This window comes from Oryctolagus cuniculus, chromosome 20 (genome assembly GCF_964237555.1).
Source record: "Oryctolagus cuniculus chromosome 20, mOryCun1.1, whole genome shotgun sequence".
NCBI lineage: Eukaryota > Metazoa > Chordata > Mammalia > Lagomorpha > Leporidae > Oryctolagus > Oryctolagus cuniculus.
Genome location: NC_091451.1, coordinates 16,468,791 through 16,495,933, shown reverse-complemented (window position 1 = coordinate 16,495,933; position 27,143 = coordinate 16,468,791). Strand labels below are relative to the sequence as shown.

The window sequence follows — 27,143 nt, the reverse complement described above, 5'->3', positions numbered from 1 at the left end:
GCTATGTATCTGTATGTTGCAAGTGGAAGTACGCAGCCCCACCCCCAGGAGTCTTGCTCACTTTTGGATCATTATGGGGCCAGGTATGAGAGCTCTGATGCACTAAGCCCCGCCTACTGGGGGGCCAGGCTCGCTTCTCACTGGTGCTTGAAACCAGCTTGATATTTCAATATTTAGGACTTCTTGTTATACAGCTTGTGTGGTAGTGGTGGTGGTGGGGAAATTAATCTGAAATGTGATCCTTGTTCCCAGGTGGGGAGTGTTGTGAAGTGTACCCCGCAGTTGGTAGGCGTGCACACAGGTGGCAAATGCAGTAGCCCCCTGCTTACATTTGAAGATGGAAACAAACAATATGGCTTCTCCCAGCCTGCTGCAGGTCTGGATGGGGGAAGGAGGAGACATAGATGGACAGGGGTGTGCCCAACCTCTGCGTTTGTTCCCCTGTTCTTCCCATTTGGAACTTCAAACACAGTTCGTCAGGCTCTGCTGCCTGCTGCTATCTGCAACTCTGTGGACTCTAGACCTTGTTTCTCACCTTGTTTCTCACCCACCTGGGGTGGCTTCACAAGGCTGCCATAGCCTTGGCAGCTCAGGAAAAGAGCCTCAGGTGATCACTGATGTCATACGTAAGAATGTCAATTGTTAAATCAGTAACAGGAGTCACTGTGCACTTGCTCACCATGTAGGACCTCTGTCCTTAATGAGTTGTACTATGAGAATTAACTGTAAAACTAGTCTTCAAACAGTACTTTATACTTTGGTGTGTCTGTGTGGGTGCAAACTGTTGAAATCTCTACTTAGTATAGAGTTGATCTTCTGTATATAAAGATAATTAAAGTGAACATTTTTAAACTTTTATTTATTTAATAACTATAAATTCCAAAGTACAGCTTTTGGATTACAGTGGCTCCCCCCCATAACTTCCTTCCCACCTGCAACCCTCCCATCTCCCGCTCCCTCTCCCATCCCATTCACATCAAGATTCATTTTTAATTATATTTATATACAGAAGATCAATTTAGTATATATTAAGTAAAGATTTCAACAGTTTGCACCCACACAGAAACACAAAGTGTAAAGTACTGTTTGAGTACTAATTATAGCATTAATTCACATTGTACAACACATTAAGGACAGAGATCCTACATGGGGAGTAAGTGCACAGTGACTCTTGTTGTTGATTTAACAATTGACACTCTTGTTTATGGCATCAGTAATCACCCTAGGCACTAGTCATGAGTTGCCAAGGCTATGGAAGCCTTTTGAGTTCTCCGACTCTTATCTTGTTTAGACAAGGTCATAGTCAAAGTGGAAGTTCTCTCCTCCCTTCAGAGAAAGGTACCTCCTTCTTTGATGGCCTGTTCTTTCCACTGGGATCTCACACACAGAGATCTTTCATTTAGGTCTTTTTTTTTTTTTGCCAGAGTGTCTTGGCTTTCCATGCCTGAAATACTCTCATGGGCTTTTTAGCTGGATCTGAATGCCTTATGGGCTGATTCTGAGGCCAGAGTGCTGTTTAGGACATCTGCCATTCTATGAGTCTGCTGTGTATCCTGCTTCCCATGTTGGATCGTTCTCTCCTTTTTAATTCTCTCAGTTAGTATTAGCAGACACTATTCTTGTTTATGTGATCCCTTTGGTTCTTAGTCCTATCATTATGATCAAATGTGAACTGAAACTGATCACTTTGACTAGTGAGATGGCATTGGTACATGCCACCTTGATGGGAGTGAATTGGAATCCCCTGGTATGTTTCTAACTCTACTGTTTGGGGCAAGTCCGATTGAGCATGAAGAATGGGATGGGAGAGGGAGTAGGAGATGGGATGATTTGGGTTGGGAGGGCAGGTATGTAGAGAAGAACAACTATAATCCAAAAGTTGTGCTTATGAAATTTATATTTATTAAATAAAAGCCTTCTATAAAAAATAGTAGTGGGTGGGTATGAGCTTCCTATAGGTGGGGCTTGCCCTTAAACATGAATTTTTCCCCAATATTGTGTCTTGATCTAAGGCCAAAAAAGCCAAGCATTTAAGGTTCTCTCTCTCAGTTCTGAACCTCTTGTCACATCTTCACTGGTAATTTCTGGGATGTGTGTCTACAAGGCTCACTTCTGTGTGGTACGTTTGATTGTGAACCCTTAGAAAGAAGAAGCAACCTGGAGTGACAGATGAGTGGAGAAGGGAGTTTTGTTTCCTTTGTGTTAGCATTTCTGAAATGCTGAGGCTATTCAACCTGTAGCCCTGCTCAATTTGGATTGCAGTTTGTGGTTACTGTTAGAACCATGCCTTTTCTTCCTGAGGGTACTGGTAGCAGTCAGTGACTGCGATGCAGATTGGATTAGGTGTGTGTACTTCCTGTGAGTTCCAAGAACCAGTTCCAGCTGGTCACCATGCCCTCCTCAGATACCTCACCCTTTGTTTTCCAGGGACTTCCTGTATTCACCTGCATCAGACCCCAGTCCATTTTCTGACCTGTACTCCAAGTCTGATTACTAGGCTGTGCTGTTGGGAATTCCTGTCACTTTTTTAGTGAAAATTTGCATCAGTCAGTCTCCTGGTAATGCAGTCCTTACTTTGTTTTTGTTCTCTGTGGCTGAGGTGAGTGTAGGGCCTCTTTGTTGAGGTGCCTTGATCATCTATGAATTAATCATTTTAAATTTATTTAACTTTTTAGATGTAGCCAATTGGATTTCTCTCTCCTCCTCTGGCAGGAAATTGCTACTTTGCACTCATTCCTGTCGTTTGCCCTCAGATCTTCACTCTTTTTTGTGGTGCATGAAAGTCACTTACGAGTGTTCCTTCAAAACTTTGATTCCTTCTACTTACTTTTCCCCTTTATGTCTTGTGGTTCACAGAATTCTCAGATGCTTTCCCTCGGGTCTCATGCCCTGGGAACCTGTATGTAACCCATTCCCATGGACCTGGGTGGGATCCGTATCTTGCATCTTATGGATTATATGGCAAATGTGATGTGATTTTGCAGGTATAGTTAAGATATTACCTAGTTAACTCTAGTTAGTTAAAGAAAGATCTGCCTAGGTAGGCCTGAGCTACCAGGTAAGTCCTTTTAAGAGGTGAGACTTGAAGCAATGCCGTTTCATTCTGTCTGGCTCTGCGGAAGTCAGCTGCTTCAAGTTCTACAGCTGCAAGGCAGTGTCGTCTGAGTAACCCAGGAAGCAAATCTTCCTGCAAACGGCCTTTGATGCCAGTGAAGCCCAGGTGACATCTTGCTTGTTGCCAAGGGCCTATTTCTGTAGGCCATGCCCACACTCCTCTCCCATGTGAGATAATAACTGTGTTGTTTTAAGCTGCTGAGTGTGGTAATTTGTTATAGGGCATAGAAAGCAAATCCACTTCAAAGAGCTGATGCATATCCATTTCTTATGTTTATTTCCCAGTGCCACAGCATCCCATGTAATGACAACTGACAGTTTAAAATTAATTATTTGAGCATTAGGTGTGGAGAGTGGGGAAGGGAGAGGAAGAGCTCACATGTGCTGCCTTATTCCCCAAATAGCTACAGTAGCTACTACTTGACTGAGCCAAAGCCAGGAGCAAGAAACTAAATCCAGGTGTCCCGTGCATGTGTCAGGAAATGGGCTACTTGAGGTATCACTGCTGCCTGAGAGGGTCTGCAGTAGCTGAGAACTGGAGTCATGAACTGGAGCCTGCAAGTGAACCCAGGCACTCTGATGCACCATCTTATGCATTAGGTTAAACACTTGGCCTTTGTTAAGCCTTTAGTGAGCTAGAACACAGTGAAGCGAAATAATGGGCAGATTGCCATCTCCAGCGTCACACATGCTTAACAGAATGTCTTCCTCCCAATGAGTAGTTTAACCTGTGCCAAACTGCTGGCCTTCATGTGTCACATTTGGTATAATTTAGTTCCAGAAGGGGGACAATTGATCAAGTGTTTTGGGTAAAATCTTTTTTACTTCTTAGTCATCAGTTCTTCATGCCTTCAGTGGGCATAAAGTAGTGTTATGCTGCATGATCATCTGTTTTAGCCTGAGGGTTCCTGAAATCCTTCTACTATGTCCTTGAGCCTTAGTGCCATTCTGACTTTCAGCCTTTATAATAATGAATACCTCTTGCCCTCTGGTATGGTTAAGCATTGCCATACTTTGTATCAGAGATGTATTTTCACCATTGCTATCACTGAGCCAAACTCTGGTTCCATTCTCCTCCTTTCAGCTGTGACCCACATGGAGCTGACATTGCACAGTTCATGAAGCTGGTACTCTTCTCATCAGAACACTACTTACGTCATTGGGAAATGTGTTCTCTGAATATACCTGCTCAAATTGTCCTTTTATCTGTAGACCCTTTTGGCCATGTCTGATCAATCCATGTCATCTAGTTAGTTAAACTTTTGCATGAAGCTCTCATCCCTTCAGTATCACAGTTCTGGACATTTTAACTTCACTGTGTGAACATGACTTGTTTCATTTTTCTGAGTGTTTTCCAGGAGCAAATTTGTATTATGTCCTGAGGACTTTACCCGTTGTAAAATCTGGTCTCTTGGGAGAGGTATTCCAAATCATTTCCATCATTTCTAGTTTTATATTTTGCTGGTTGATCCATCATCTCCAGAATTAAGTTTCTTTTTACATAAATCTTGATCAGTTTTTTCCATTGGATTATGCTGTTACTCAACTCTAGTTTTATACTTATGGGTCAGGATAGGAGATGAAGAAGATCTGAAAAAACATCTGTTGTCCTGAGTAGTGTGTTCTCTGCATTTTCTCCCAGTAATCATGGTGTGTCACTTAAGTAGTGGAGTATATGGTGTGGAACTATTCAAATCACATGCTTCTAGCCTGTTTATCCAGATTTCAGGTTTACTGTAACATAGCCCTGAGTACAACCCTGCCTTGGGTAGACATTGAATGAAAATTTTTTTATTAACCATAATTATACATATTTAAGGGCTACATTTTGATACATCAATGCTAGTATATAGTGTGTACTGATAAGATCAGTGTAATCAACATTTCTTCTTTTTACATTATTTTTTGTAATTAGAGACTTCGACCTCTGTTCTTATATTTGTTTTTTAAAAAATATACTAGAGCCGGCACCGCGGCTCACTAGGCTATTCCTCCGCCTTGTGGCGCCGGCACACCGGGTTCCAGTCCTGGTCGGGGGGCCGGATTCTGTCCCGGTTGCCCCTCTTCCATGCCAGCTCTCCGCTGTGACCAGGGAGTGCAGTGGAGGATAGCCCAAGTCCTTGGGCCCTGCACCCCATGGGAGACCAGGAGAAGCACCTGGCTCCTGCCTTCGGATCAGCGCGGTGCGCCGGCCGCAGTGTGCCGGCCACGGCGGCCATTGGAGGGTGAACCAACGGCAAAAAAAAAAAAAAAAAAAAAAAAAAAGTAAAAAATATACTAGGTTATTCTGAACTGTACTCAGAATATTTTGCTGTGTAACACTAGGACTTCTTACTTTGATTTAAATCTGATTAGATATCCATCATCCGACTTCATTCCTCCCCCACTCACCCCACTCAGGTTCTACTGTATATTGTTATGTGTTCACTTTGAGTTTTTGTTTTGAGCTACATTTAAGTTAAACATGCAATGTTTATCTTTCTTTCTGGTTTATTTTAGTTAGCCTAATGTTATCTGGATCTATCTATTTTGTTGCAAATGACAAGTTTTTAATCTGTTTTCCTGCCTAATAACATTCCATTTGAGTGTGTGTTCATTTGTGTGTGTGTGTGTGTGTGTGTTTATTAATTTGTCTTTATCAGTTAATCTGTTTAAGGACACTTTAGTTGATTTCACTTCCTAGATATTGTGAAAAAATGCTGCAATAAAGATGGTGGAGCTGATGTTTCTTTTTTTAAAAAAAACTAATCTATTTATTTGAAAGGTAGAGTTATAGAGAGGAAGAAGCACAGGCTGGGGGGTTGGAGGGGGTCTTCCATCAACTGGTTCACTCCCCAGATGGCTCTAATGGCTAGAGCTGGGCTTATCCAAAGCCAGGAGCCTGGAGCTTCTTCCAAGTCTCCTATGTAGGTGTAGGCACCCAAGAGTGTGGGGCGTATTCCTCTGCTTTCCCAGGCCATAGCTCTTAGCTACATCAGAAGTGGAGCAGCTGGGACTGGAACCTGTTCCAACATGAGATGCCAGCACTGCCACTGTTGCTTTACTTGGTATGCCAAAGCCCTGGCACCTGATGTTTCTCATATACAATGATTTCATGTCTTCTGAACATATTTCCCAGTACTGGAATTGCTAGACCAGATGGAAGTTTTATTTCTACTTTTAAATGAATCTCTATACCTTTTCCATAGTGGCTGTACTAATTTACATTCCTATCAACAGAATATATTATATGATCTCATGTTCTTTTTTAAATTTTATTTTAGTTATGCAAATTTCGTGTATTTCATATATACAGATTTAGAAACATAGTAATTTCACCTAGTACCCTCCCTCCCACTCATATTCCAACCCATCTTCGTCCTCTGTCTCCCATTCCCACTCTTAATTTTTACAAAGATCTAGTTTCAGTTTACTTAATGATCATATAATTAAGCGTACACTAAGTAAAAGAGTTCAACAAATACTATGAAGAAAAGAAATACTGCTTCTTAACAGAAGACACAAGGGTTATAAACAATCATTGAATATCAAAAGGTCCATTTTGGCTGGTGCCGTGGCTCAATAGGCTAATCCTCTGCCTGTGGTGCTGGTACCCCAGGTTCTAGTCCCAGTCGGGGCGCCAGATTCTGTCCCAGTTGCTCCTCTTCCAGGCCAGCTCTCTGCTGTGGCCCAGGAGTGCAGTGGAGGATGGCCCAAGTGCTTGGGTCCTGCAGGAGAAGCACCTGGCTCCTGGCTTCAGATCAGCACGGTGTGCCAGCCGCAGCGGCCATTGGGGAGTGAACCAAGGCAAAAGGAAGACCTTTCTCTCTGTCTCTCTCTCACCATCCACTCTGCCTGTCAAAAAAAGGGTCCATTTCACTCCTAAATATTGAATTTTAGGTACTCTATTAATTAGAACAGAGGCAGGAGAAAATATGGTATTTGTCTTTTTGGGACTGACTTAGTTCACTAAGTATCATGGTTTCCAGTTGTAACCATTTTGTTGCAAATGACAGGATTTTATATTTTTTCTACAGGTGAGTAGTACTCCATATTGTATGTATACTGTAATAATTTCTTTAGTCAACATTTGATGGATATCTGGATTGATTCCCTATCTTAACTATTATGAATTGTGCTAAAATGAACACAGGAGTATAGATCATTCTTTTACACACTGCTTTCATTTCTTTTAGGAAAATTCTTTGCTGTGAGATGGCTGAGCATTTTGATAGCTCTATATGCAGATTTCTGAGATATCTCCATAGTGTTTTCCACAGTAGCTACACCAGGTCACATTCCCACCAACAGTGGATTAGGGTACCTTTTCCCCACATCCTTGCCAGCATTTGCTGTTTATTGATATCTGTATGTGGACCATTCTAACTGGACTGAGGTGAATCCTCTTTGTAGTTTCAATTTGTATTTTCTTGATGGTTAGTGATCCTGAGCATTTTTCATGTGTCTATTGGCCATTTGAATTTCTTTTCTTGAAAAAATGTCTGTTCAAGTCCTTTGCCTATTTCTTAACTGGATTGTTTATTTTGTTGTTGTTGACTTTCTTGAGCTCTTTATGGATTCTGGATGTTAAGTCTTCACCAGTTGCATAGTTTGCAAATATTTTCTCTTGTTCTGTTGGTTGCCTCTTCACTTTTCTGAATGTTTCTAGTGCCCAGGCACTGGTCTCATTTGAGGAGAGGAAGTGATCTGAGCCATTCCAACAGAACAGAACAAACCTCACCTCTGGTTAAAAAAGGGGGGGGGGATTTATCATGCCCAACCTGGGTATCACCTTGGACACTCCCTTCACCCAGAGCACTGAACAGAGCTCCCTGTTCACACCCACCACATGCCTCTAGGTATTTGCTGAAAAAGTGGAAACTCCACTAATCAACAGAGGAATAGTTCAAAGATGAAAACCTTCACAGAGAGAAAAGAAAGAAACCAATAAGTATCTCCTCAAATGCTGAATAATAAATGCAGCAATTCAAGAAACAAGAATAAGGAAGACATAATCAAATGTGTACCAATTTAATTGAAAATAGATCTTAGCAAAAAATAACAGTGGAAATAAGAGAGGGAGGAGGAAGTTGGGTGGGAATGTGAGTGGAAGAGCTGACACAGTGGAAAGAATCACTATGTTCCTGAAGTTGTAATTATGAACTATATGAAGTTTATAACTGTTTAGCTGTATAGTTCTGAATCAAAAAAAATAACAAGAAAAATATCAGGTATTGTGATGCCTACAGGTTTGTTTTTGCTGTATAAAGTTGCTTTAGCTATTTGGGGTCTCTTGTATTTACATATGAATTTTTTTTCAGGCAGAGTAGACAGTGAGAGAGAGACAGAGAGAAAGGTCTTCCTTTGCTGTTGGTTCACCCTCCAATGGCTGCCGCGGCCAGCACGCTGAGGCCGGCGCACCGCGCTGATCCAAAGGCAGGAGCCATGGGGTGCAGGGCCCAAGGACCTGGGCCATTCTCCACTGCACTCCCGGGCCAAAGCAGAGAGCTGGCCTGGAAGAGGGGCAACCGGGACAGAATCCGGCACCCCGACCAGGACTAGAACCTGGTGTGCCGGCACCACTAGGGGGAGGATTAGCCTATTGAGCCGCGGCGCTGGCCTACATATGAATTTTAGCATCATATTTTCTAGATTTGAGAAGAATGTCCTTTTTATTTTGATTGGGATCACATTGAATCTGTACATGGCTTTTGGTAGTATGGACATTTTGATGGTGTTGATTCTTCCAATCCACGAACATGGATGATTTTTCCATTTATAAAGTCTTATTTCACTCAGCATAATGTTTTCCAAATTCCTAACAGGGATCACTTTTCAGTTAAAATTTAAACACCTAAGAATAATTGTGTGTTAATTACAGAGTTCAACCAATGGTACTAGAACAAAAAAAATACTAAAATGCATAAAGTATTACATTGTACATCAACCGTCAGGACAAGAGCTGATCAATCCCAAAGGGACAAATACCACTTGTTTGTTCTCCCTGATAGGTGACAACTAACTGAGCACCAAAAAGGAAACCTGTTAAAGTGAAATGAACTCTATGAGAAACGGTGACTTGATCAGCACTCACCCTGACTGTTGATGAGCAACTTAATATGTTATCCCTCTTAGTATTTTTTTGTTTGTTCTACTTAATACTTTTGGTTGAATACTGTAATCAATACACAATTCTTCTTAAGTGCTGAAACTTAACTGAAAAGTGATAGCTGTTAAATATAAGAGTGGGAGTAAGAGAGGGAAGAGATGTGCAATTCGGGACATGCTCAAGCTGACTTACCTCAAACGGTAGAGTTAGAAACATACCAGGGGATTCCAATTCAATCCCATCATGGTGGCATGTACCAATGCCATCTCACTAGTCCCAGTGATCAATTTCTGTTCACAATTGATCATAATGATAGGACTAAGAACCAAAGGGATCACATAAACAAGAATAGTGTCTGCAAATACTAGCTGATAGAATCAAAAAGGGAGAGAACGATCCAACATGGGAAGTGAGATACACAGCAGACCCATAGAATAGCAGATGTCCTAAACAGCACTCTGGCCTCAGAATCAGCCCTTAAGGCATGCGGATCCAGCTGAAAAGCCCATGAGAGTATTTCAGGCATGGAAAGCCAAGACACTCTGGGGGAAAAAAAAACCTAAATGAAAGATCTCTGTGTGTGAGATCCCAGTGGAAAGAACAGGCCATCAAAGAAGGAGGTTCTTTCTCTGAATGGAGGAGAGAACTTCCACTTTGACAATGGCCTTGTCTAAATATGATCAGAGTCGGTGAACTCAGGGGGCTTCCATAGCCTTGGCAGCTCATGACAAGAGCCTAGGGTGATTACTGATGCCATAAACAAGAGTGTCAATTGTTAAGTCAACAACAGGAGTCATTGTGCACTTACTCCCCATGTAGGATCTCTGTCCTTAGTGTGCTGTAAATTGTGATTTAATGCTATAACTAGTACTCAAACAGTATTTTTCACTTTATGTTTCTGTGTGGGAGCAAACTGTTGAAATCCTTACTTAATGTATGCTAAACTGATCTTCTGTATATAAAGCGAATTGAAAATGAATCTTGATGTGAATGGAAGGGGAGAGGGGGTGGGAGAGGGGAGGGTTGCGGGTGGGAGGGACATTATGGGGGGGGAGCCATTGTAATCCATAAGCTGTACTTTGGAAATTTATATTCATTAAATAAAAGTTAAAAAAAGTCTTTTTCTATTTCTTTCTTTAGTGTTTCTTAATTTTCATCATAGAGATCTTTGATGTCCTTTGTTAGATTTATTCCAAGGTATTTAATTTTTTGGAGCTATTCTCACCCATGGCATTGTCTGCATATCAAGGCTATTGATTTTTCTTTGTTGATTTTCTATCCTGCCACTTTCCCAAACTTTTTTGAGTTCTAGTAGTCTCTTAATGGAGTTTTTTAGATCCCCAATATGTAGAATCATGTCTTTTGAAAGTATGGATAGTTTGACTTCCAGTTTTCCAATTTGTATCCCTTTGATTTCTTTTTCTTTCCTAATGGTTCTGGCTAAAACTTCCAGGAATATATTGAATAGCAATGGTGAGAGTTGGCATCCTTACAGGGTTGGAGCTTAGGGAAATGCTTCCACCTTCTCCCTATTCAACACTATGCTGGCCATGAGTTTGACATAATTTGCTTTGATTGTCTTGAGGAATGTTCCTTCTATACTCAATTTGCTTAAGTTTTCACCATGAAATGATGTTATATTTTATCAAATGCTTTCTCTGCATCTATTGAGATAACTGTATAGTTCTTGAGTTTGTTAATGTGATGTATCATGTTTATAGATTTGCAAATGTTGAACCATCCCTGCATACCAGGGAGTTGTTGTATAAAGAAATTTTGGGATATGTACACCATAGAATAATTACACAGTGGTTAAAAAAACAAAAATATGAAATCTGGTCATTTGCAACAAAATGGATAAAACCTAAAAACATACGTAGAGAAATAAGCCAGTCCAGGTTAACAATCTTTCTGACTTGCTGTTTTATTTGCTTAGCTATTATTTTATTGAGGATTTTTGCATATATGTCCATTAAGGATATTGGTCCATAGTTCTCATTCTCTGTTGTATCTTTTTTGGGCTTAGGAATTAAGGTGATTCTTGTTCATAGAAGAAGTTTGGGAGGATTCTCTCCCTATCAGTTGTTTTGAATAGCTTGAGAAGAATTGGAATTATTTATTCTCTAATATCTGGTAGAATTCAGCAGTTAAGCTATCTGATCCTGGGCCTTTATTTGTTGAGAGGGTCTTTATTACTGATTCAATTTCTGTCTTGGTTATTGGTCTGTTTAGGTTTTCTGTGTCTTCCTGGCTCAATTTTGATATGTTGTATGTATCCAACAATCTATCCATTTCTTCTAGGGGAGTTATATTCAAAACAGCCCGGTACTGGCAGAAAAACAGATGGATAGATCAATGGAACAAAATAGAAACTCCAGGAATCATCCACACATGTACAACCAATTTATTTTTGAAAAAGGAGCTAAAATCCATTCCTGGAAAAAGGAAGGTCACTTCAGCAAATGGTCCTGGGGAACTGCAGAAGTTTGAAACAAGACCTCTTCCTAACACCTTACACAAAAACCTATTCAAAGTGAATCATGGACCTAAATCTATGACCCAATACCATCAAATTACTAGAAAGGATTAGGGATCCATTGAAAGATTTGGCATAGACAAAGACTTTCTGGAAAAGACCCTAGAAGCACATGCAATCAAAAACAAAATTGACAAATGGGATTACATCAAGCTGAGAAGCTCTGCTCTGCTAAACAAAGACTCTGCAAAGTAAAGAGGCAACTGACAAAATGGAAGAAAATTTTTGCAAACTATGCAACTGAAAAAGGATTAATATCCAAAATATCTAAAGAGCTCAAGAAATTCAACAACAGAACAAACAATCAAGTTAAGAAATGAACAAAGGAGTAAAACATGCATTTTTGAAGAGAGGAAATTCAAATGGCCAACAGACACGTGACAAACTGCTCAGGATCACTAACCATCAGAGAAGTACAAATCAAAATCACAATGAAGATTCACCTCACTCCAGTTAGAACGGCTTTCATACAGAAATCAACAAACAACAAATGCTGGTGAGGATGTGGGGATACAGGTACCCTAATCCACTGTTGGTGGGAATGTGAACTGGTGCAGCCACTGTACAAGACAGTATGAGATACCTAAGAAATTTGAATAAAGACATACCATATTACCTAGCCATGCCACTCCTGGGATTTTATGCAAGGGAAATGAAATCAGTATATGAAAGTGTTATCTGCACCCCCATGTTTATTGCAGCTCAATTCACAATAGCTAAGAAATGGAATCAATTCAGATGTTGGCACTTCTCTGTACACATTTTATTTTTTTTAACTTTTATTTAATGAATATAAATTTCCAAAGTACGGCTTATGGATTACAATGGCTTCCCCCCCATAATGTCCCTCCCACCCGCAACCCTCCCCTCTCCCACTCCCTCTCCCCTTCCATTCTCATCAAGATTCATTTTCGATTCTCTTTATATACAGAAGATCAGTTTAGCATACATTAAGTAAAGATTTCAACAGTTTGCTCCCACACAGAAACATAAAGTGAAAAATAGATGATTTTTTAAATGATGATGAAATCAGATCAGACCTATCGTCATGTTTAATCCCAGTGAGAGTCAAGTTGGGAATTGATAATTTCTTCTTCTTCTTCTTTTTTTTTTTTTTTTTACAGAAAATCAGTTTAGTATACATTAAGTAAAGATTTCAACAGTTTGCACCCCCATAGAAACACAAAGTGAAATATACTGTTTGAGTACTCGTTATAGCATTAAGCCTCAATGTACAGCATATTAAGGACAGAGATCCTACATGAGGAGTAAGTGCACAGTGACTCCTATTGTTGACTTTACAAATTGACACTCTTGTTTATGGCCTCAGTAATCTCCCCATGCTCCAGTCATGAGTTTCCAAGGCTATGGAAGCCCCTTGAGTTCTCCGACTCTTATCTTGTTTAGACACGGTCATAGTCAAAGTGGAGGTTCTCTCCTCCCTTCAGAGAAAGGTACCTCCTTCTTTGAAGACCTGTTCTTTCCACTGGGATCTCACTCACAGAGATCGTTTGCCAGCGTGTCTTGGCTTTCCATGCCTGAAATACTCTCATGGGCTTTTCAGCCAGATCCGAATGCCTTTAGGGCTGATTCTGAGGCCAGAGTGCTGTTTAGGACATCTGCCATTCTATGAGTCTGCCGAGTATCTCGCTTCCCATGTTGGATCACTCTCCCCTTTATTTATTCTATCGGTTAGTATTAGCAGGTACTAGACTTGTTTATGTGCTCCCTTTGACTCTTAGTCCTTTCATTATGATCAATTGTGAACTGAAATTGATCACTTGGACTAGTGAGATGGCACTGGTACATGCCACCTTGATGGGATTGAATTGGAGTCCCCTGTTATGTTTTTAACTCTACCATTTGGGGCAAGTCAGCCTGAGCATGTCCCAAATTGTCTTGTACACATTTTAGAATTTTTTCTTTTTGTTTTACTATGGAGAGTTTGACCATTATGTGTCATGGTGAAGATCTCTTCTGGTCATATCTATTAGGAGTTCTATGTACTTCCTGTACTTCGATGTCCCTTTCTTTCCTCAAATTAGGGAAGTTTTCTGTTATTTCACTCAAAAGGCCTTCTAACCTTTTTCTCTTTCCACACCTTTGGGAACTGCTAAGACCCATATGTTGGTTCATTTGATAGTATCCTGTAGATTCCCAACAGTGTTTTCTATATTTCTAATTTCTTCTTGTTTTTGGCCTGACTGTAAAATTTCCTGCAGTTTGTCTTCTATGTCAGATATTCTTTCTTCTGTGTCACCAGTTCTGTTGTTAAGGCTTTCCACTGCATTATTATTTGTTCTTTTGCATTCTTCATTCCCAAGATTTCATTTTGATTTCTTTTTAAGATCTCAGTTTCATGGGAGAAATTTTCTTTCATGTCATGTACAGATTTCATTAGTTCATGGGTTTGCTTCTGATTGCTTCTAAGTAATCCTATGATCAATTTTTTTGAATTCCATTTCTGGCATTTCTTCAATCTTTTTGTCTTCACTTTCTAGTATTGAAGTGTTGTGTTCTTTTGAGGGTGTCATGTTGTGTTCTTTTTTTCTTGTTTCTTGAATTGCTGCATGTATTATTTGTCATTTGAAGAGATACTTATTGGTTTCTTTGTTTTTTCTCTGTGATGGTTTTTGTTTTTGGACTCTTCCTCTGTGGATTAGTGGAGGTCCACTTTTTCAATGAATACCTAGAGGCATGTGGTAGCTGTGGCCAGGGGGCACTGTTCAGCGTTCTGGGTAAAGTGTGTGTCCAAGGTGACACCCAGATTGGGTGTGGTAAATCTCTCTCTCTTTTTTTAATCAAGGGGGAGATTTGTTCTGTTCTGTTGGCATAGCTCAGCTCACCTCCTCTCCTCAAATGGGCGCTATCCCCTGTGGGTACAGTATTCATCTGCACTGCCACAAGAACCACACAAAGCATCTGTGCAGTCCTTGGTGTAAGCACAGATTCTGTAGCAATGGCCCTCACCACCAGGGAATCAGGGAGCCTTGAGCATGTGGAGCCTTCCACAGTGACTGTCCAAAGTCCTAGCAACACCCTGAGCCCTCCCACACAGCCACAATGTTTTCACAGTCCTGGTCCACAGCCTTCCACAGTCATGAGACCCAGCTTCCTGTCAGTTCTCCCCACCAGACTAGGTGTCTCCAACTGGCTGGTTGCTGGGTGTATGGACATGAGCTGATGCAGCTGTTATGTATGTTCAAAATGGCACCCATCCTCTATCAGCAGGATGCCAGATGCAGAGTGGTCGGGGAGAGAGAAACAAGTCCCCCCCTCCCCCATTCTCCTCTCATTTGGCAGGCACACTGTCCCCCACAGGGATCCAAGCTAGATTTTTAAGTTCCTGTAGATTTATTGCCAGTGACTTTGGCTGCTGCAGACTGGTCACCCCACTCCAGATGTGATACGGAAGTTCTTGGCTGCTGGGGCCCTGAGTTGTATGTGTCTATACCCTCCATGTAGGTCCATAGTGTCCCTTTTTTGCCATTTTTTACATAAATCTTCCCTGAGAATGCACTCTCTCCACTTTTAAAAAAGCTATCTTCTCCTAGACTAGAGGACTAAGCTCCTTCCCTATTCCACCATTTTAATCCAATCCCCAATACTTGATTTAAAGACATACTACAGGGCAATTATAATCAAAACATAATGCTACTAGAACAAAAACAGATGGATAGACCAATGGAAGAGAATAGAAACTCCAGAAATCAATCCACATATCTACATCCAACTTACCTTTGACAAAGGAGTTAAAATCAGTCCCTAGAGCAAGGACAGTCTCTTCAACAAATGGTCCTGAGGAAACTGGGTCTCTGTGCACAGTTATGAAACTAGACCCCTACTTTAACCTTTACACAAAAATCTACTCAAAATTGTTTAAAGATCTAAATCTATAATCTGATACTATCAAATTACTAGAGAAGGTTGAGGGAAACTCTGCAAGTCATTGGCATAGACAATGACTTTCTGGAAAAGACCCCAGAAGCACAGGCAATCAAAGCCAAAACTGAGAAGTGGAATTATATCAAGATGAGAAGCTTCTGAAAAAGCACTGAAAAAGAAATATTCGGCAAAGTGAAGAGGCTTTTGACAGAATAGGAGAAAGTATTTATAAACTATGCAACTGATAAAGAGTTAACATCCAGAATCTATAAAGAGCTCAAGAAATTTAACAACAAAATAAACAATCCAGTTAAGAAACGTGCAAAGGAGCAAAGGATTGAACAGGCATTTTTTAAGCGAGGAAATTCAAATGGCCAACAGACACATGAAAAACTGCTCAGGATCACTAATGATCAGGGAAATAAATGTCAAAACTACCGTGAGGATTCACCTCATTCTGGTTAGAATAGCTCTTGTAGGGAAATCAATAAACAACACATTCTGGCAAGGATGTGAGGAAACAAGTACCTAATCTGCTCTTGGTGGGAATGTGAACTGATGTAAGCACTGTGGAAGACAGTAGGAAATACCTCAGAAATCTGAATATGGACCTACCATATTACCCAGTCATCCCACTGCAGGAAATTTTCCCAAATGATGAAATCAGTGTATAAGAGGCTGATCTGTACTCCCTTGTCTTTTGCAACTCAACTCACAATAGCTAAGATATAGAATCAATCCAGATGTCTATCAGCTGAAGACTGGATAGAGAAATTATGGTATATATACTCTAGATAATACTACACACTGGTAAAAACAAAAAAAGAAATCCTGTCATTTGCTACAAAATGATTGCAACTGGAAACCATTATACTTAATGACATAAGCCAGTCCCCAAAAGACAAACACTATATGTTCTCCCACATCTGTGGTAACTAATAGAGTACTTAGAAGGTAATCAATCTATAGGAGTGTTATTGACACTTTGAGATGTGATGATTTTGAACAGCCCTTGTCTCAATTGTTGAGGGACATTGATTTATTTTTCATACTATTTGTTGAACTCTTTACTTAATGTAGGGTTAATATTATGAGTATAAAGTTAATTGAAAACATATCTTTGTAAAAAATAGGAATGGGAATAGGAGAGGGAGGAGGAAGAAGTGTAGGAGCATGGGTGAGAGGGAGCGTAGGGCAGAAAGTATCACTATGTTCCTGAATTTCTATATAGGAAACATATGAAATATTTATACTTTAAATAAAATTTTTAAAATATTTATTTATTTGAAAGGCATAGTTACAACAGAGAGGCAGAGGCAGAGAGAGAGGGAGAGAGAGAGAGAGATTTTCCAACTGTTGGTTCACTCCCCAGATGGCTGCAACATCAGGAGCTGCGCCGATCTGAAGCCAGGAGCCAGGAGCTTTTTCTGGGTCTCCCACATGGGTGCAGGGGCCCAAGGACTTGGAACCTCTTCTACTGCTTTCCCAGGCCATAGCAGAGAGCTGGATCAGAAGTGAAGCAGCTGGGACTCAATCCGGCACCCATATAGAATGCTGGCACTGCAGGCAGTACCCATTAAATAAAATTTTTAAAAGTCAAAAAATAATGTATCCATTTGACTTCTCTTCAAAATCTGTATCTCATGGTAAATTTTTCATCCGTATCATGTATGGATCTGCAATTCATGAGTTTTCTTCTCATTGCTTCTGAATACACCTATGATCATTCTTCTTTCATTCTTTTTCAGGCATTTCATCAATGCCTTAGTCTTTACGTTCTAATATTGAAGTGTTGTTGTGTTGCTTTGGGGGAGTCATATTATCTTCCTTGTTCTTGTTTCTTGTGTATCTGCATTTACTTTTAGGAATTTGTGGAAATACTTGTTGATTTTTTTCCCTCTGATATGTTTTATCTTTGAACTATACCTTTGAGGCTTAGTGTAATGTCAATTCCTTCAGAAACTACACAGAGGCATGTGCTGGGTGGTGTCAGGGAGCCCTGGTCAATACTCCAGTGTGGAGCAAGTATTCAGAGTGACACCCAGATTGGATGTGGTAGATATCCTCTTTTGTAAACAGGGCAAGAGGGTATGATCCTGCCTGTTGGTGAGATCACAGTCTCACCTCCTGTCTTCCAAGGTGACCAATGACTGGGATTAGCCTATAGAGAGTACAATTCTCACCCATGCTGGCACATGAATTTTACGAAGTATCTGTATAGTCTTCAATGTGAGCAAGAAACCTTCTGCAATGACCTGCCCCAGGCCATCAGGGGCTCTGAGTTAGACACAGTCACTCTAGACACAGTGATTGCCCAGAGACCCAGATACACCCCATGCCATGTAATGCTGTCACAGAATTCCTAGTCAGAGTGCTCAAGCCTCCCACACTCACAGGGTGCAGAGGATCTGGTTAGCCCCCAAGCCTGCCCCATCTATGGAGAAAACAGAGATGTACTAGAGCCAGTTGCCTGTGTGTGCTACAACTTGGTAGTTTGAGCCCTCTGAATATATGATATGTTTAGAGAAGGAATGTGACATGACACCAGTTCGTGTAATTAGTGGAAATGTGATGTAATTTCAGGATTGTCTCTGGAGTAATGCTTGGGTGACAAAGGCTAACCTGTCACAAAGATTTTTTGCAATGAAATTATGTATTATAGCCTCTTCTTATGGGTGATAGTCATTTTCCAGTTCATCCATTCTCATCTTAACATGCTAAATGTCATGACAAACACAAAGTATATAATGAAGTAAGAATAGGAAAACCAGTGTTAGGATTTTACCTACTTTAGAGAGAATTTGCCTGAGGTTTCATCCATGATCCTGGTTTCATCTTGATACATCTGGTAGCCATCCATTAATTTTGGAATCCTACCCAGATTTGTCCCGGAATGCTATAATCACAATGCTAAACATTGCTCATACTCTGTACACAAAATGCAACAAAACTCAAGCCAACATTTTAATGAAGTTACTCCAGGGGTAAACTCCTTATTGCAGCTTTAAATGAAATGCATAGATCTGGGTAAACATAAGCCTTGTAAAAACTAGAAACTAATCTATATTTATTTTCAAAGATGACTGTATTAGTATTCAATGCAATGCAGACTGTGTGGTAAGAAGTCAGCTGCTTCCATGATGTGATTGGAGGCAGCCAGGCTCTGTACCTGGTCCCCAAACACATGTCTCACTCCTAGTTACCTGTCTAGTATGCCTGCCTTCCACTATGATGGACTTCTGAATAGAAAAAAATTAGTTATAAAATACATATTTTATATGGCAAAATGTATTCTTATAAGCCTTCTAATTAAAGACTTTATGACTGTTAAAAAGCATGGAACACAGTTTACGTAAGATTTCTATGGAATTGAAATGAAGCTGAAGCTAACAACATTAAGAAAGAAACAAAAATGAGTTGTCCACATACACGCTGAGTACAGCTTCAGCTCCATAATGGCTCCAAATAACTACTCCATAATGGCAGAAATTTGAGTCACATGCCTGAGGAAATATTTATTGCAATTTTATATCAAAAACACTGTATGTTGAATCATCTCATATCCACCATCCACATTTGGGCATTTACCACCTAATTCCAATCTTTCTTTTTTTAACCATTGGAAACTCCCATTCCCAGTACTTAGTTTAGACCAATTCCATGCATTTTACTGTTTCAGCCATGATCCCAAATCAAGAATCATGTTAGTCTCACTTTCTTCTTTCTCTTTCCCACCCTTCCTACCCTCCCCAGCCCTTTCCTAGCTCCACTTTTTATTTTAACTTTCAGCCCAGCCACTCTGATGGTCCACCTCTGCCAGGATACGGATCTGAAAAGTTCATCCTGGACCCTGAACAGCTCAGAGGGAGGAACCAGACCAGCAGTTCCTCACACCCTACTCTCTTTTTTTCTGCACAATGGCTCCATAACGACTGCTCCATAATGGCAGTGTGTGGGGCCCTGATGCACACCAGGATCACTCTTCTGCTGCTCTGCCTTGAGGTATCTCTGTCCATTCATGGCCTCTCCCAGGCCAGGCCCTCCCAGCATTTCAGCTCCCCGGAAGTGGTGATCCCCTCGAAGGTGACCAGCACGGGTAGAGGTGCAAAGGCTCCAGGATGGCTCTCCTACCGCCTGCGGATTGGGGGCCAGAGGCACATTGTCCACATGAGGGTCAAGAGGCTGTTGGTTTCCACACACCTCCCTGTGTTCACCTACACAGAGCAGCATGGCCTCCAGGAGGATCATCCCTTTGTCCCTGATGACTGTTACTATCATGGTTACGTGGAGGGGGCCCCCGAGTCTCTGGTTGCCCTCAGCACCTGTTCTGGGGGATTTCGAGGAATGCTACAGATAAATGACCTCATGTATGAAATTGAACCCATCAGGCACTCTACCACATTTGAGCACCTGATGTATCAGGTAGGCAGTGATGAGACAGAGTCCCCGCACATGAGATGTGGGTTAACAGAAGAGTTAATAGCACGCCAATGGGCATTTCAAGCATCATACAATTTCTCTCTGAAACCACGTTCTCATCTGAATTGGTGGACCCACTGGCGATTTGTTGAGCTAGCAGTGGTTGTGGACTATTTTAGATTCGAGTACTCTCAAAGTAATGAGACAGTAGTGATGTTAGAAGTATTTGATATAATTAATATGGTGGATGAACTTTACTATCACATAGAGGTTGATGTCATTTTGACAGGGATTGAAATCTGGAGTGAGGGAAACCCAGTTGAAATAACTGGTGATTTATATACAGTTTCAGAGCAATTTGCTATGTGGAAAACATCAAGTTTTGATGATCGTCTTCACCACGATGTTGCAAATCTTATCATAAAAGAATTTCATGACAGCATTGGTGTGTCCTATATTAAAGGAGTATGCCAACATCCTCATAATTGTGGAGTTGATGTATTTCAAGACAAGAGGTTGGGTGCTTTTTCGCTTATTTTGACCCACGAGCTTGGCCATAGTCTGGGTATGTCACACGATGAGGAATGGTGTACTTGTGGAGAACAGTTTTGCATAATGAATCCCAACAGAGAGGCCTCACGGCGATTCAGCAACTGCAGTTATTCCCAATATATGGCGAATACCATGGATACTGGAACGTGTATATTGTCTCCTGCAAAACCAGAGCATGTCGTAACGTTGAGCTTCTGTGGGAACCGCGTGGTTGAAGAAGGGGAGGAATGTGACTGTGGATCTTCACAGGAGTGTTCCCAAGATCCTTGTTGTCTGATGGACTGTGTTCTGAAGCCTGGGGTTGCTTGTGCTTTTGGAGGTTGTTGCAAAGACTGTGAACTCCTGCCACAAGGAACTGTATGTAGGGAGCAGACCAATGAATGTGATCTTCCAGAGTGGTGCAATGGGATGTCACACGTGTGCCCAGATGATGTATATAAACAGGATGGTATCCTCTGTAGCACAAATTCCTACTGCTATGAAAATGCATGTAATAACCACGATTCTCAGTGTAAGCAGATTTTTGGCACAGAGGCCCTGAGTGCATCTGAAAGTTGCTACAATGAAATGAACACCCAAGGAACTCGTTTTGGCCACTGTGGTATTGAAGGCACCACATATGTAAAGTGTATGGCTCCTGATGTCATGTGTGGGAGAGTTCAGTGTGAAAATGTGCTCACAGTTCCAACACTGGTAGAACATTCTACAGTGCATCAGTTTCACCTCAATGGCACCACTTGCTGGGGCACTGATTATCACCTAGGGATGTCCATACCTGATATCGGTGAAGTGAAAGATGGCACGGTGTGTGCTCCAGGCAAGATGTGCCTCCGCAGGAAATGTGTCGATATGGTTAAGGCATCAGAAACCTGTCAGACTCAGCATTGCAACATGAGTGGGGTCTGCAATAATAAACAGCACTGTCACTGTCACCCAGGATGGGCACCTCCCAACTGTACTGTCAGGGGCTCTGGAGGTAGTGTAGATAGTGGTCCACCACCACCAGTACCATTTGATAAGAACCCACCAGTGCCAGTGTCAACTAGAAACAAAATAATGCTTCTTCCATCCACATTACTCCTCATTCCTTTGATTCTTTCATGTTTGTATTGCTTCCTTGTGCTGTGTAAGAAAGAAAAGCCCAAAGAGGAAGCAGAGGAAGAAGAGGAAGCAAAGGAAGAGGGAGAAGAAGGTGAAGAGGATTGAGAGATAAGGGAGAGGAAGGTTAGCACTATTGTTTCCTTCAAAAGTATCTCTAATTATTCTTTTAGTTATAGAAATGGGACATGTTTAACTGTTTAGACAAAAATTTGTTGGTACCTTATGCTTAGGTCATAAGCGTTAAATATTACATCTCGAGATTCCTACATACTCTTTCTTTGCAGCATTTTCAGCAATATTAAACATTCATTTCTCCCTAATTTGTATCATTATTCTCGTTTATAGCAATTTGTAGTCTCCAGCAGCAGACACTGAGTTGGATCTTAGGGTAAAAAAATCACTTTAGACAGTAAAGGCTGTGAAAAAGAGGGTGAACAAGTCAGAGGTGCAGATGAGAAGTCCAGCTACACTCCCTGCCTGGCCAGTCTCAGTGAAGTATTATCTGAGTTGTCTGAGTGGGGCCATCGTGGCCTGAGCTTCTTACCCCCTCATTGCTTTTTCACCCTGGAAAACGTTAGTGCCTGTGAGGCGCCCTTCTGAAACTCTGGCTGAAGTGTTGACATCTGCAGGCCCCCACAGGTCGTGGATAGCTGGTGAGCAGTGCCTTCCTCTCAGGCAGATCCCAATGGCTTTTCCCATTGTTAGAGTGCACAACCTTGGCTCACTTTTCTTTTTACGTTCTGGCAACAACCCCTGGTGGAGACATTAACAAAGGGAAGTTAGTGGGATGAACCATAGTCTCCATGCTGTGGTGTGCATGTTGCCATTCTGAGTCTTTGTATTCTTATCACATATTAACTAAAGTTCTCTGTAAATACAGTCCTCCCCTTGTTTTGGTTCTTCTCTGTTGCTAAGGTCAGTGCACAACCCCTCTACTGAGCCAATTGTGTTTCCTCCACACCTACCTGTTTAAATTTAAACAAACCTTTTCGATTTTATCCTATAGATTTCTCTCTCCTCCATTGGCAGGAAATTGCTATTTTGTATAGAATCAGAGAGGATGCTGGTGCGCATGTCTATTGCTTGCCATCAGATATTCTCTAGCTGTTTTGTAGTTCATGAAAGGCATTTAAGAGGAATCCTTCAATGCTTTTGTTCTTAGAGCTACTATTTTATCAGTACCTCTTGTTGTAGGCTCAATTCTAAGATTCTTTCATTTTATTCCCCTGCCTTAGAGTCTTTGTGTAACTCCTTTCCATGTGCTTGGGTGGGATGGGTGAAATCTCTAACCTGCTTCTTACCTAGTATATTATAAATGTTCTGTGATATTTTTTGTGATAACATATTTTTCCCAAAGAAAACTTTTATTTAAGGAATACAAATTTCATAAGTACAACTTTAGGAATATAGTTATTCTTCCCACCATACCCACCCTCCCACCCACACTCCCACCCCTCCTCCTCCTTCTCCCATTCCCATTCTCCATTAAGATTAATTTTCAATTAACTTTATACACAGAAGACCAATTCTATGCTAAGATTTCAACAACTTGCACACACAGACACACACACACAAACTGTGAACACATTTTACAGTTAATTCTCTTAATACAACTCACTGAAGACAGAGGTCCTGCATGGGAAGTTAGTGCACAGTGACTCTTGTTCTTAATTTAACAATTAACACTCTTATGTATGACATCAGTCACCACCCGAGGCTCTTGACGTGAGCTACCATAGGGACAGTTCTAAGGAGGCAGCAAAACTTCCCTCCTTCCCTTCTCCTTCCTTCAACCTCCTTCCTTTAATTTTTTTGCAGATACACTTTCAATCTACTCTATAATCACAGGCTTAATTCCCCACTAACCATAGTATTCAAAAAGTAAAAAGCAGGAAAACCAAAGTTCCACAGAAGTATAAGTAAGGGTTAAAAATAACAGTCATATCACAGGAATTCCATTTTATTCCTATATGTTTTTTGATATTCTATATTAAATGCTGCATATCAGAGAAAACATATGATATTTGTCCTTTGGGGACTGGCTTATTTCACTAAGCATAATGGTTTCCAGTTGCATCCATTTACTTACAAAAAAAAACAGAATTTCATTCTTTTTTGTGAGTGAGTAGTATTCCATAGTGTATATATAGCACTTTCTCTTTATCCAGTCATCAGTTAATGGACATCTGGGTTGATTCCATATCTTAGCTATTGTGAATTGAGCTGCAATAAACATGGGGGGGTGCATATAACTGTTTCATATGCTGATTTCATTTCATTTTGGTAAATTCCCTTCCTCTTCCTTTCCCCTTCCCCTCTCCCTCCCCTCTCCCTTTCTATGTGTAACTCTGACTTTCAAATAAAAAATAAATTTTTAAAGGTCCTTGCTGTTGTGGCAAAGTGGGTAAAGCTGCTATCTGATAACATATTTTAATTTACTTTATAGTCATATGCTTAATGTTCCACTAAATAAAGTGATCAACAAATTAAAAAGTATAAAACCATCGTTCAACACATTTATAGACAATGGCTCTATATAATAATCAACTCGTAAGATAGCAATTTCCTTCATATATATTTAAATTTTATTTTTTTAAAATGTGATGTTTTTATTTTGGGGTCTGGATTATTTCACTCAGCATAGTAGTTTCCATATGCATCCGTTTTGTTGCAAAAACCATGATTTCATTATTTTTATGGCTGAGTAGTATTTCATTATGTCATGTACCACATTTTGTTTACCTAGTTATCTGTTGATGGACATCTGGATTGATTTCATATCTTAGCTATTGTGAATTTAGGTTCTGTAAACACGGGGGTACAAATAACTCTCCATATGGTGACTTCATTTCTTTTGGGTATATTCCCAAGAGTGATGGCTGGGTATTATCATAGATCTAGTTTTAGGTCCTGAGGAATCTCCATACTGTCCCCAACAATAGTGGTATCGTTTACATTCCCATGAATACTGTATTAGAGTATCTTTTCCTCAACATCCCCCTGCCCCAGTGTTGGTTGTCTTTATAGTTAGATGATAGCTATTTTAACTAGGGTGAGGTGAAACCTCTTTGTGGTTTGTATTTGTATCTCCCTAGTAACTAGTGGTCCTGCACGATTTTTCATTTGTCTGTTGAGTCATTTGTATTTCATCCTTTGAAAAATGGCTATTCATTCCTTTGCCAGTTTCTTAATTAGACTGTTTGTTTTGTTGTTGTTGAGTTTCTGAGCTCCTTATATATTCTGGATAATAATTCTTTATCAGATATATAGTTTGAAAGCATTTTCTCCCATTCTGTTGGTTGCCTCTTTGCTTTGTCAACACTTTGTATTTCTTTTGCTGTGCAGTAGCTTCTTAGCTTGATGTCATCCCAGTTGTCTATTTTTGGTTTTATTACTTGTACTTCTATTATGTCATCCAGGAAATTTCATGTGATTAAGTTCCTTAACTGAGTTTTCTATTTTCCTTTCCTTCTCTTCTTTTCTCTACCCTTCTCTTTTATTTATTTATTTATTTATTTATTTATTTATTTATTTTGCTGAGTGATAGCTGCATTTATTCTTAAGGAGGCCATAAATTTGTCCTTTAGTTTCAAAATTATTTTCACATCAATTCTCATGTTAATGTGATATTAATACAAAGAGAACATATTCAGTGTAGTTGATAAATTGTTTCTTCCTTACTTCCCCCTCTCCTCCCTCCATGCCTACTTCTGTCTCTCTTTCTTTTTAAGTTTTGATATAGCATGCTTTTAATTTACATTGCAGTCTAGGGCTTAATGCTCCAGTAAATAAAGTGTTTAAAAGTAAAATGTACAAAGGCCCTCGTTTTGTGGGTTTATAGGCAAGGGCTGTAAAAATAATCAAATGAAAGCATGACCATTTCCCTGCTATTCAGTAAATTTTTAAATAATCACAAATCATTAAAAGTATAAAAATATATCATTCTTAATCATTTGTTTAAGAAAGATACAAATCAATGTTTGACAAAACTGTATTTGCAGCAATAGTGAGGTACACAGGCATTTCTTTTTCAGTTTTTTTGATTTTTTTAAAAATTTAATCCCCATGCATAAGATAAGGGAGAACATGCCGCATTTGTCTTTCTGTGTCTGGCTTGTGAACTACCTAGGTGGCCATAGTTTCTCCAGTTTATAAAAGATCTGGAGGTGAGACTTGAAGCACATATTGTTTCTTTCTTCCTGGATCAAGCAAAAGCCAGTTGCCATGAGTTCTACAGATGAAAGGTTATGAAATCCACAACATGAGCCAGCTTGACATCAAATCTGAATCCAATATGGTCTTTGATGCCAATGAAGTTTAGCTGGCAAATTGCTTGTTGCCAAGAGCCTAGCACTGGAGGCTATGCCTATATTCTTCAACCATGGAACCTGTGAGATAATAAATATCCATTATTTTAAGCTGCTGAATTTGTGATAATTTGGTACATTGTATAGAAAACAAATTCACTTCAAAACCTTGGTACATCTCATTTGCTTACGACTACTCTATGCAAAGGATATGATAAGAGAGACAAGAGGACTTCACCTGCATTAGAGATGCTTGGCCAGAGGTTTCATCCGTGATCCTGGTTTCCTCTCCTGGCATCTGGCAGCCACCTATTAGTTTTGGCATGCTGCCCAGATTTGTCACTGCTTCCTTGTCATCATAATGCGAAACATTGCTCATACTCTATACTGCTAATGTTGCATGTATCCATATTCACGGTATTGAAGACAGTAGTGTCTGTTAACAGTGTGTCTCCGAGCTTAACTTTTTATTTCAAATACTATATTATTAATGATATAGTGATGTGAAAGTCAGCCAATTGCCGAAATGATTTTGTCTGAACCAAAATTTATATTTTAAATGTTAATGAGATTTAAAATGCTGAAAGTTTAGTCCTCTGTACATTTTAATGAACTTACTCTAAGGTTAAACCTCCCATTGAAGCTTTACTTGGAAAATTGAAATGAAATGGTTAGATCTGGGGCACCTTGTGAAAACCAGAAAATAAGCTACATTGATTAACCTAATGGTCATGTTAGGATTCAGTAGCTGATGCAAGCTGTTTGATGAGAAGGCTGCTGTCCCCATTATGTGGTTGGAGACACGTGGGCAGTGTTCCTGGTCCCAAACACATGTGCCACTTGCAATTACCCAACAAGTATGCCTACTTTCTTTCTTTTCTTTTCTTTTCTTTTTTTTTTGACAGGCAGAGTTAGACAGTGAGAGAGAGAGACAGAGAGAAAAGTCTTCCTTCCGTTGGTTCATCCCCAAATGGTTGCTACGGCCGGCGCGCTGCGCCAATCCGAAGCCAGAAATCAGGTACTTCCTCCAGGTCTCCAATAAATATGCCTACTTTTCTCTGAATGTGGTGGGCTTCTGTATGGAATATAATTCATTATAAAAGAAGATTTTTTTTGATTTCAGGTCTTCCTATGAACCCTT

The 27,143-nt window shown here is 40.2% G+C and overlaps 3 protein-coding genes across 5 annotated transcripts in view; all 3 read left to right on the top strand.

Moving 5' to 3' along the window:
• The window catches only part of LOC138842981 (disintegrin and metalloproteinase domain-containing protein 20-like), a 126,548-nt gene extending 104,748 nt beyond the window's left edge, over positions 1-21,800 (top strand). The window contains exon 3 of the mRNA XM_070065673.1: positions 19,377-21,800. Within this exon, the coding sequence (XP_069921774.1) occupies positions 19,566-21,800 (2,235 nt within the window). The 5' untranslated portion in view covers positions 19,377-19,565. The remainder of the gene's footprint in view (positions 1-19,376) is intronic.
• LOC100344015 (disintegrin and metalloproteinase domain-containing protein 21) overlaps positions 1-27,143 on the top strand; it is a 182,104-nt gene that overhangs the window by 100,193 nt on the left and 54,768 nt on the right. The gene's annotated exons all lie outside the window — the stretch shown is intronic.
• Positions 1-27,143, top strand: part of LOC100343514 (disintegrin and metalloproteinase domain-containing protein 20-like) — a 150,422-nt gene that overhangs the window by 100,203 nt on the left and 23,076 nt on the right. The window contains exon 3 of one of the 3 annotated variants that reach the window (XM_070065156.1): positions 21,726-21,818. The exons of 1 other annotated variant lie outside the window; for it this stretch is intronic. Coding sequence is in view for 1 of the 2 variants with exons in the window: in XM_070065155.1 (XP_069921256.1) it covers positions 26,973-27,020 (48 nt within the window). In the remaining variant the exon portion in view is untranslated. Of the gene's footprint in view, positions 1-21,725; positions 27,021-27,143 lie in introns of all 3 variants that reach the window. One more of the 3 variants, XM_070065155.1, reaches the window with a different exon arrangement.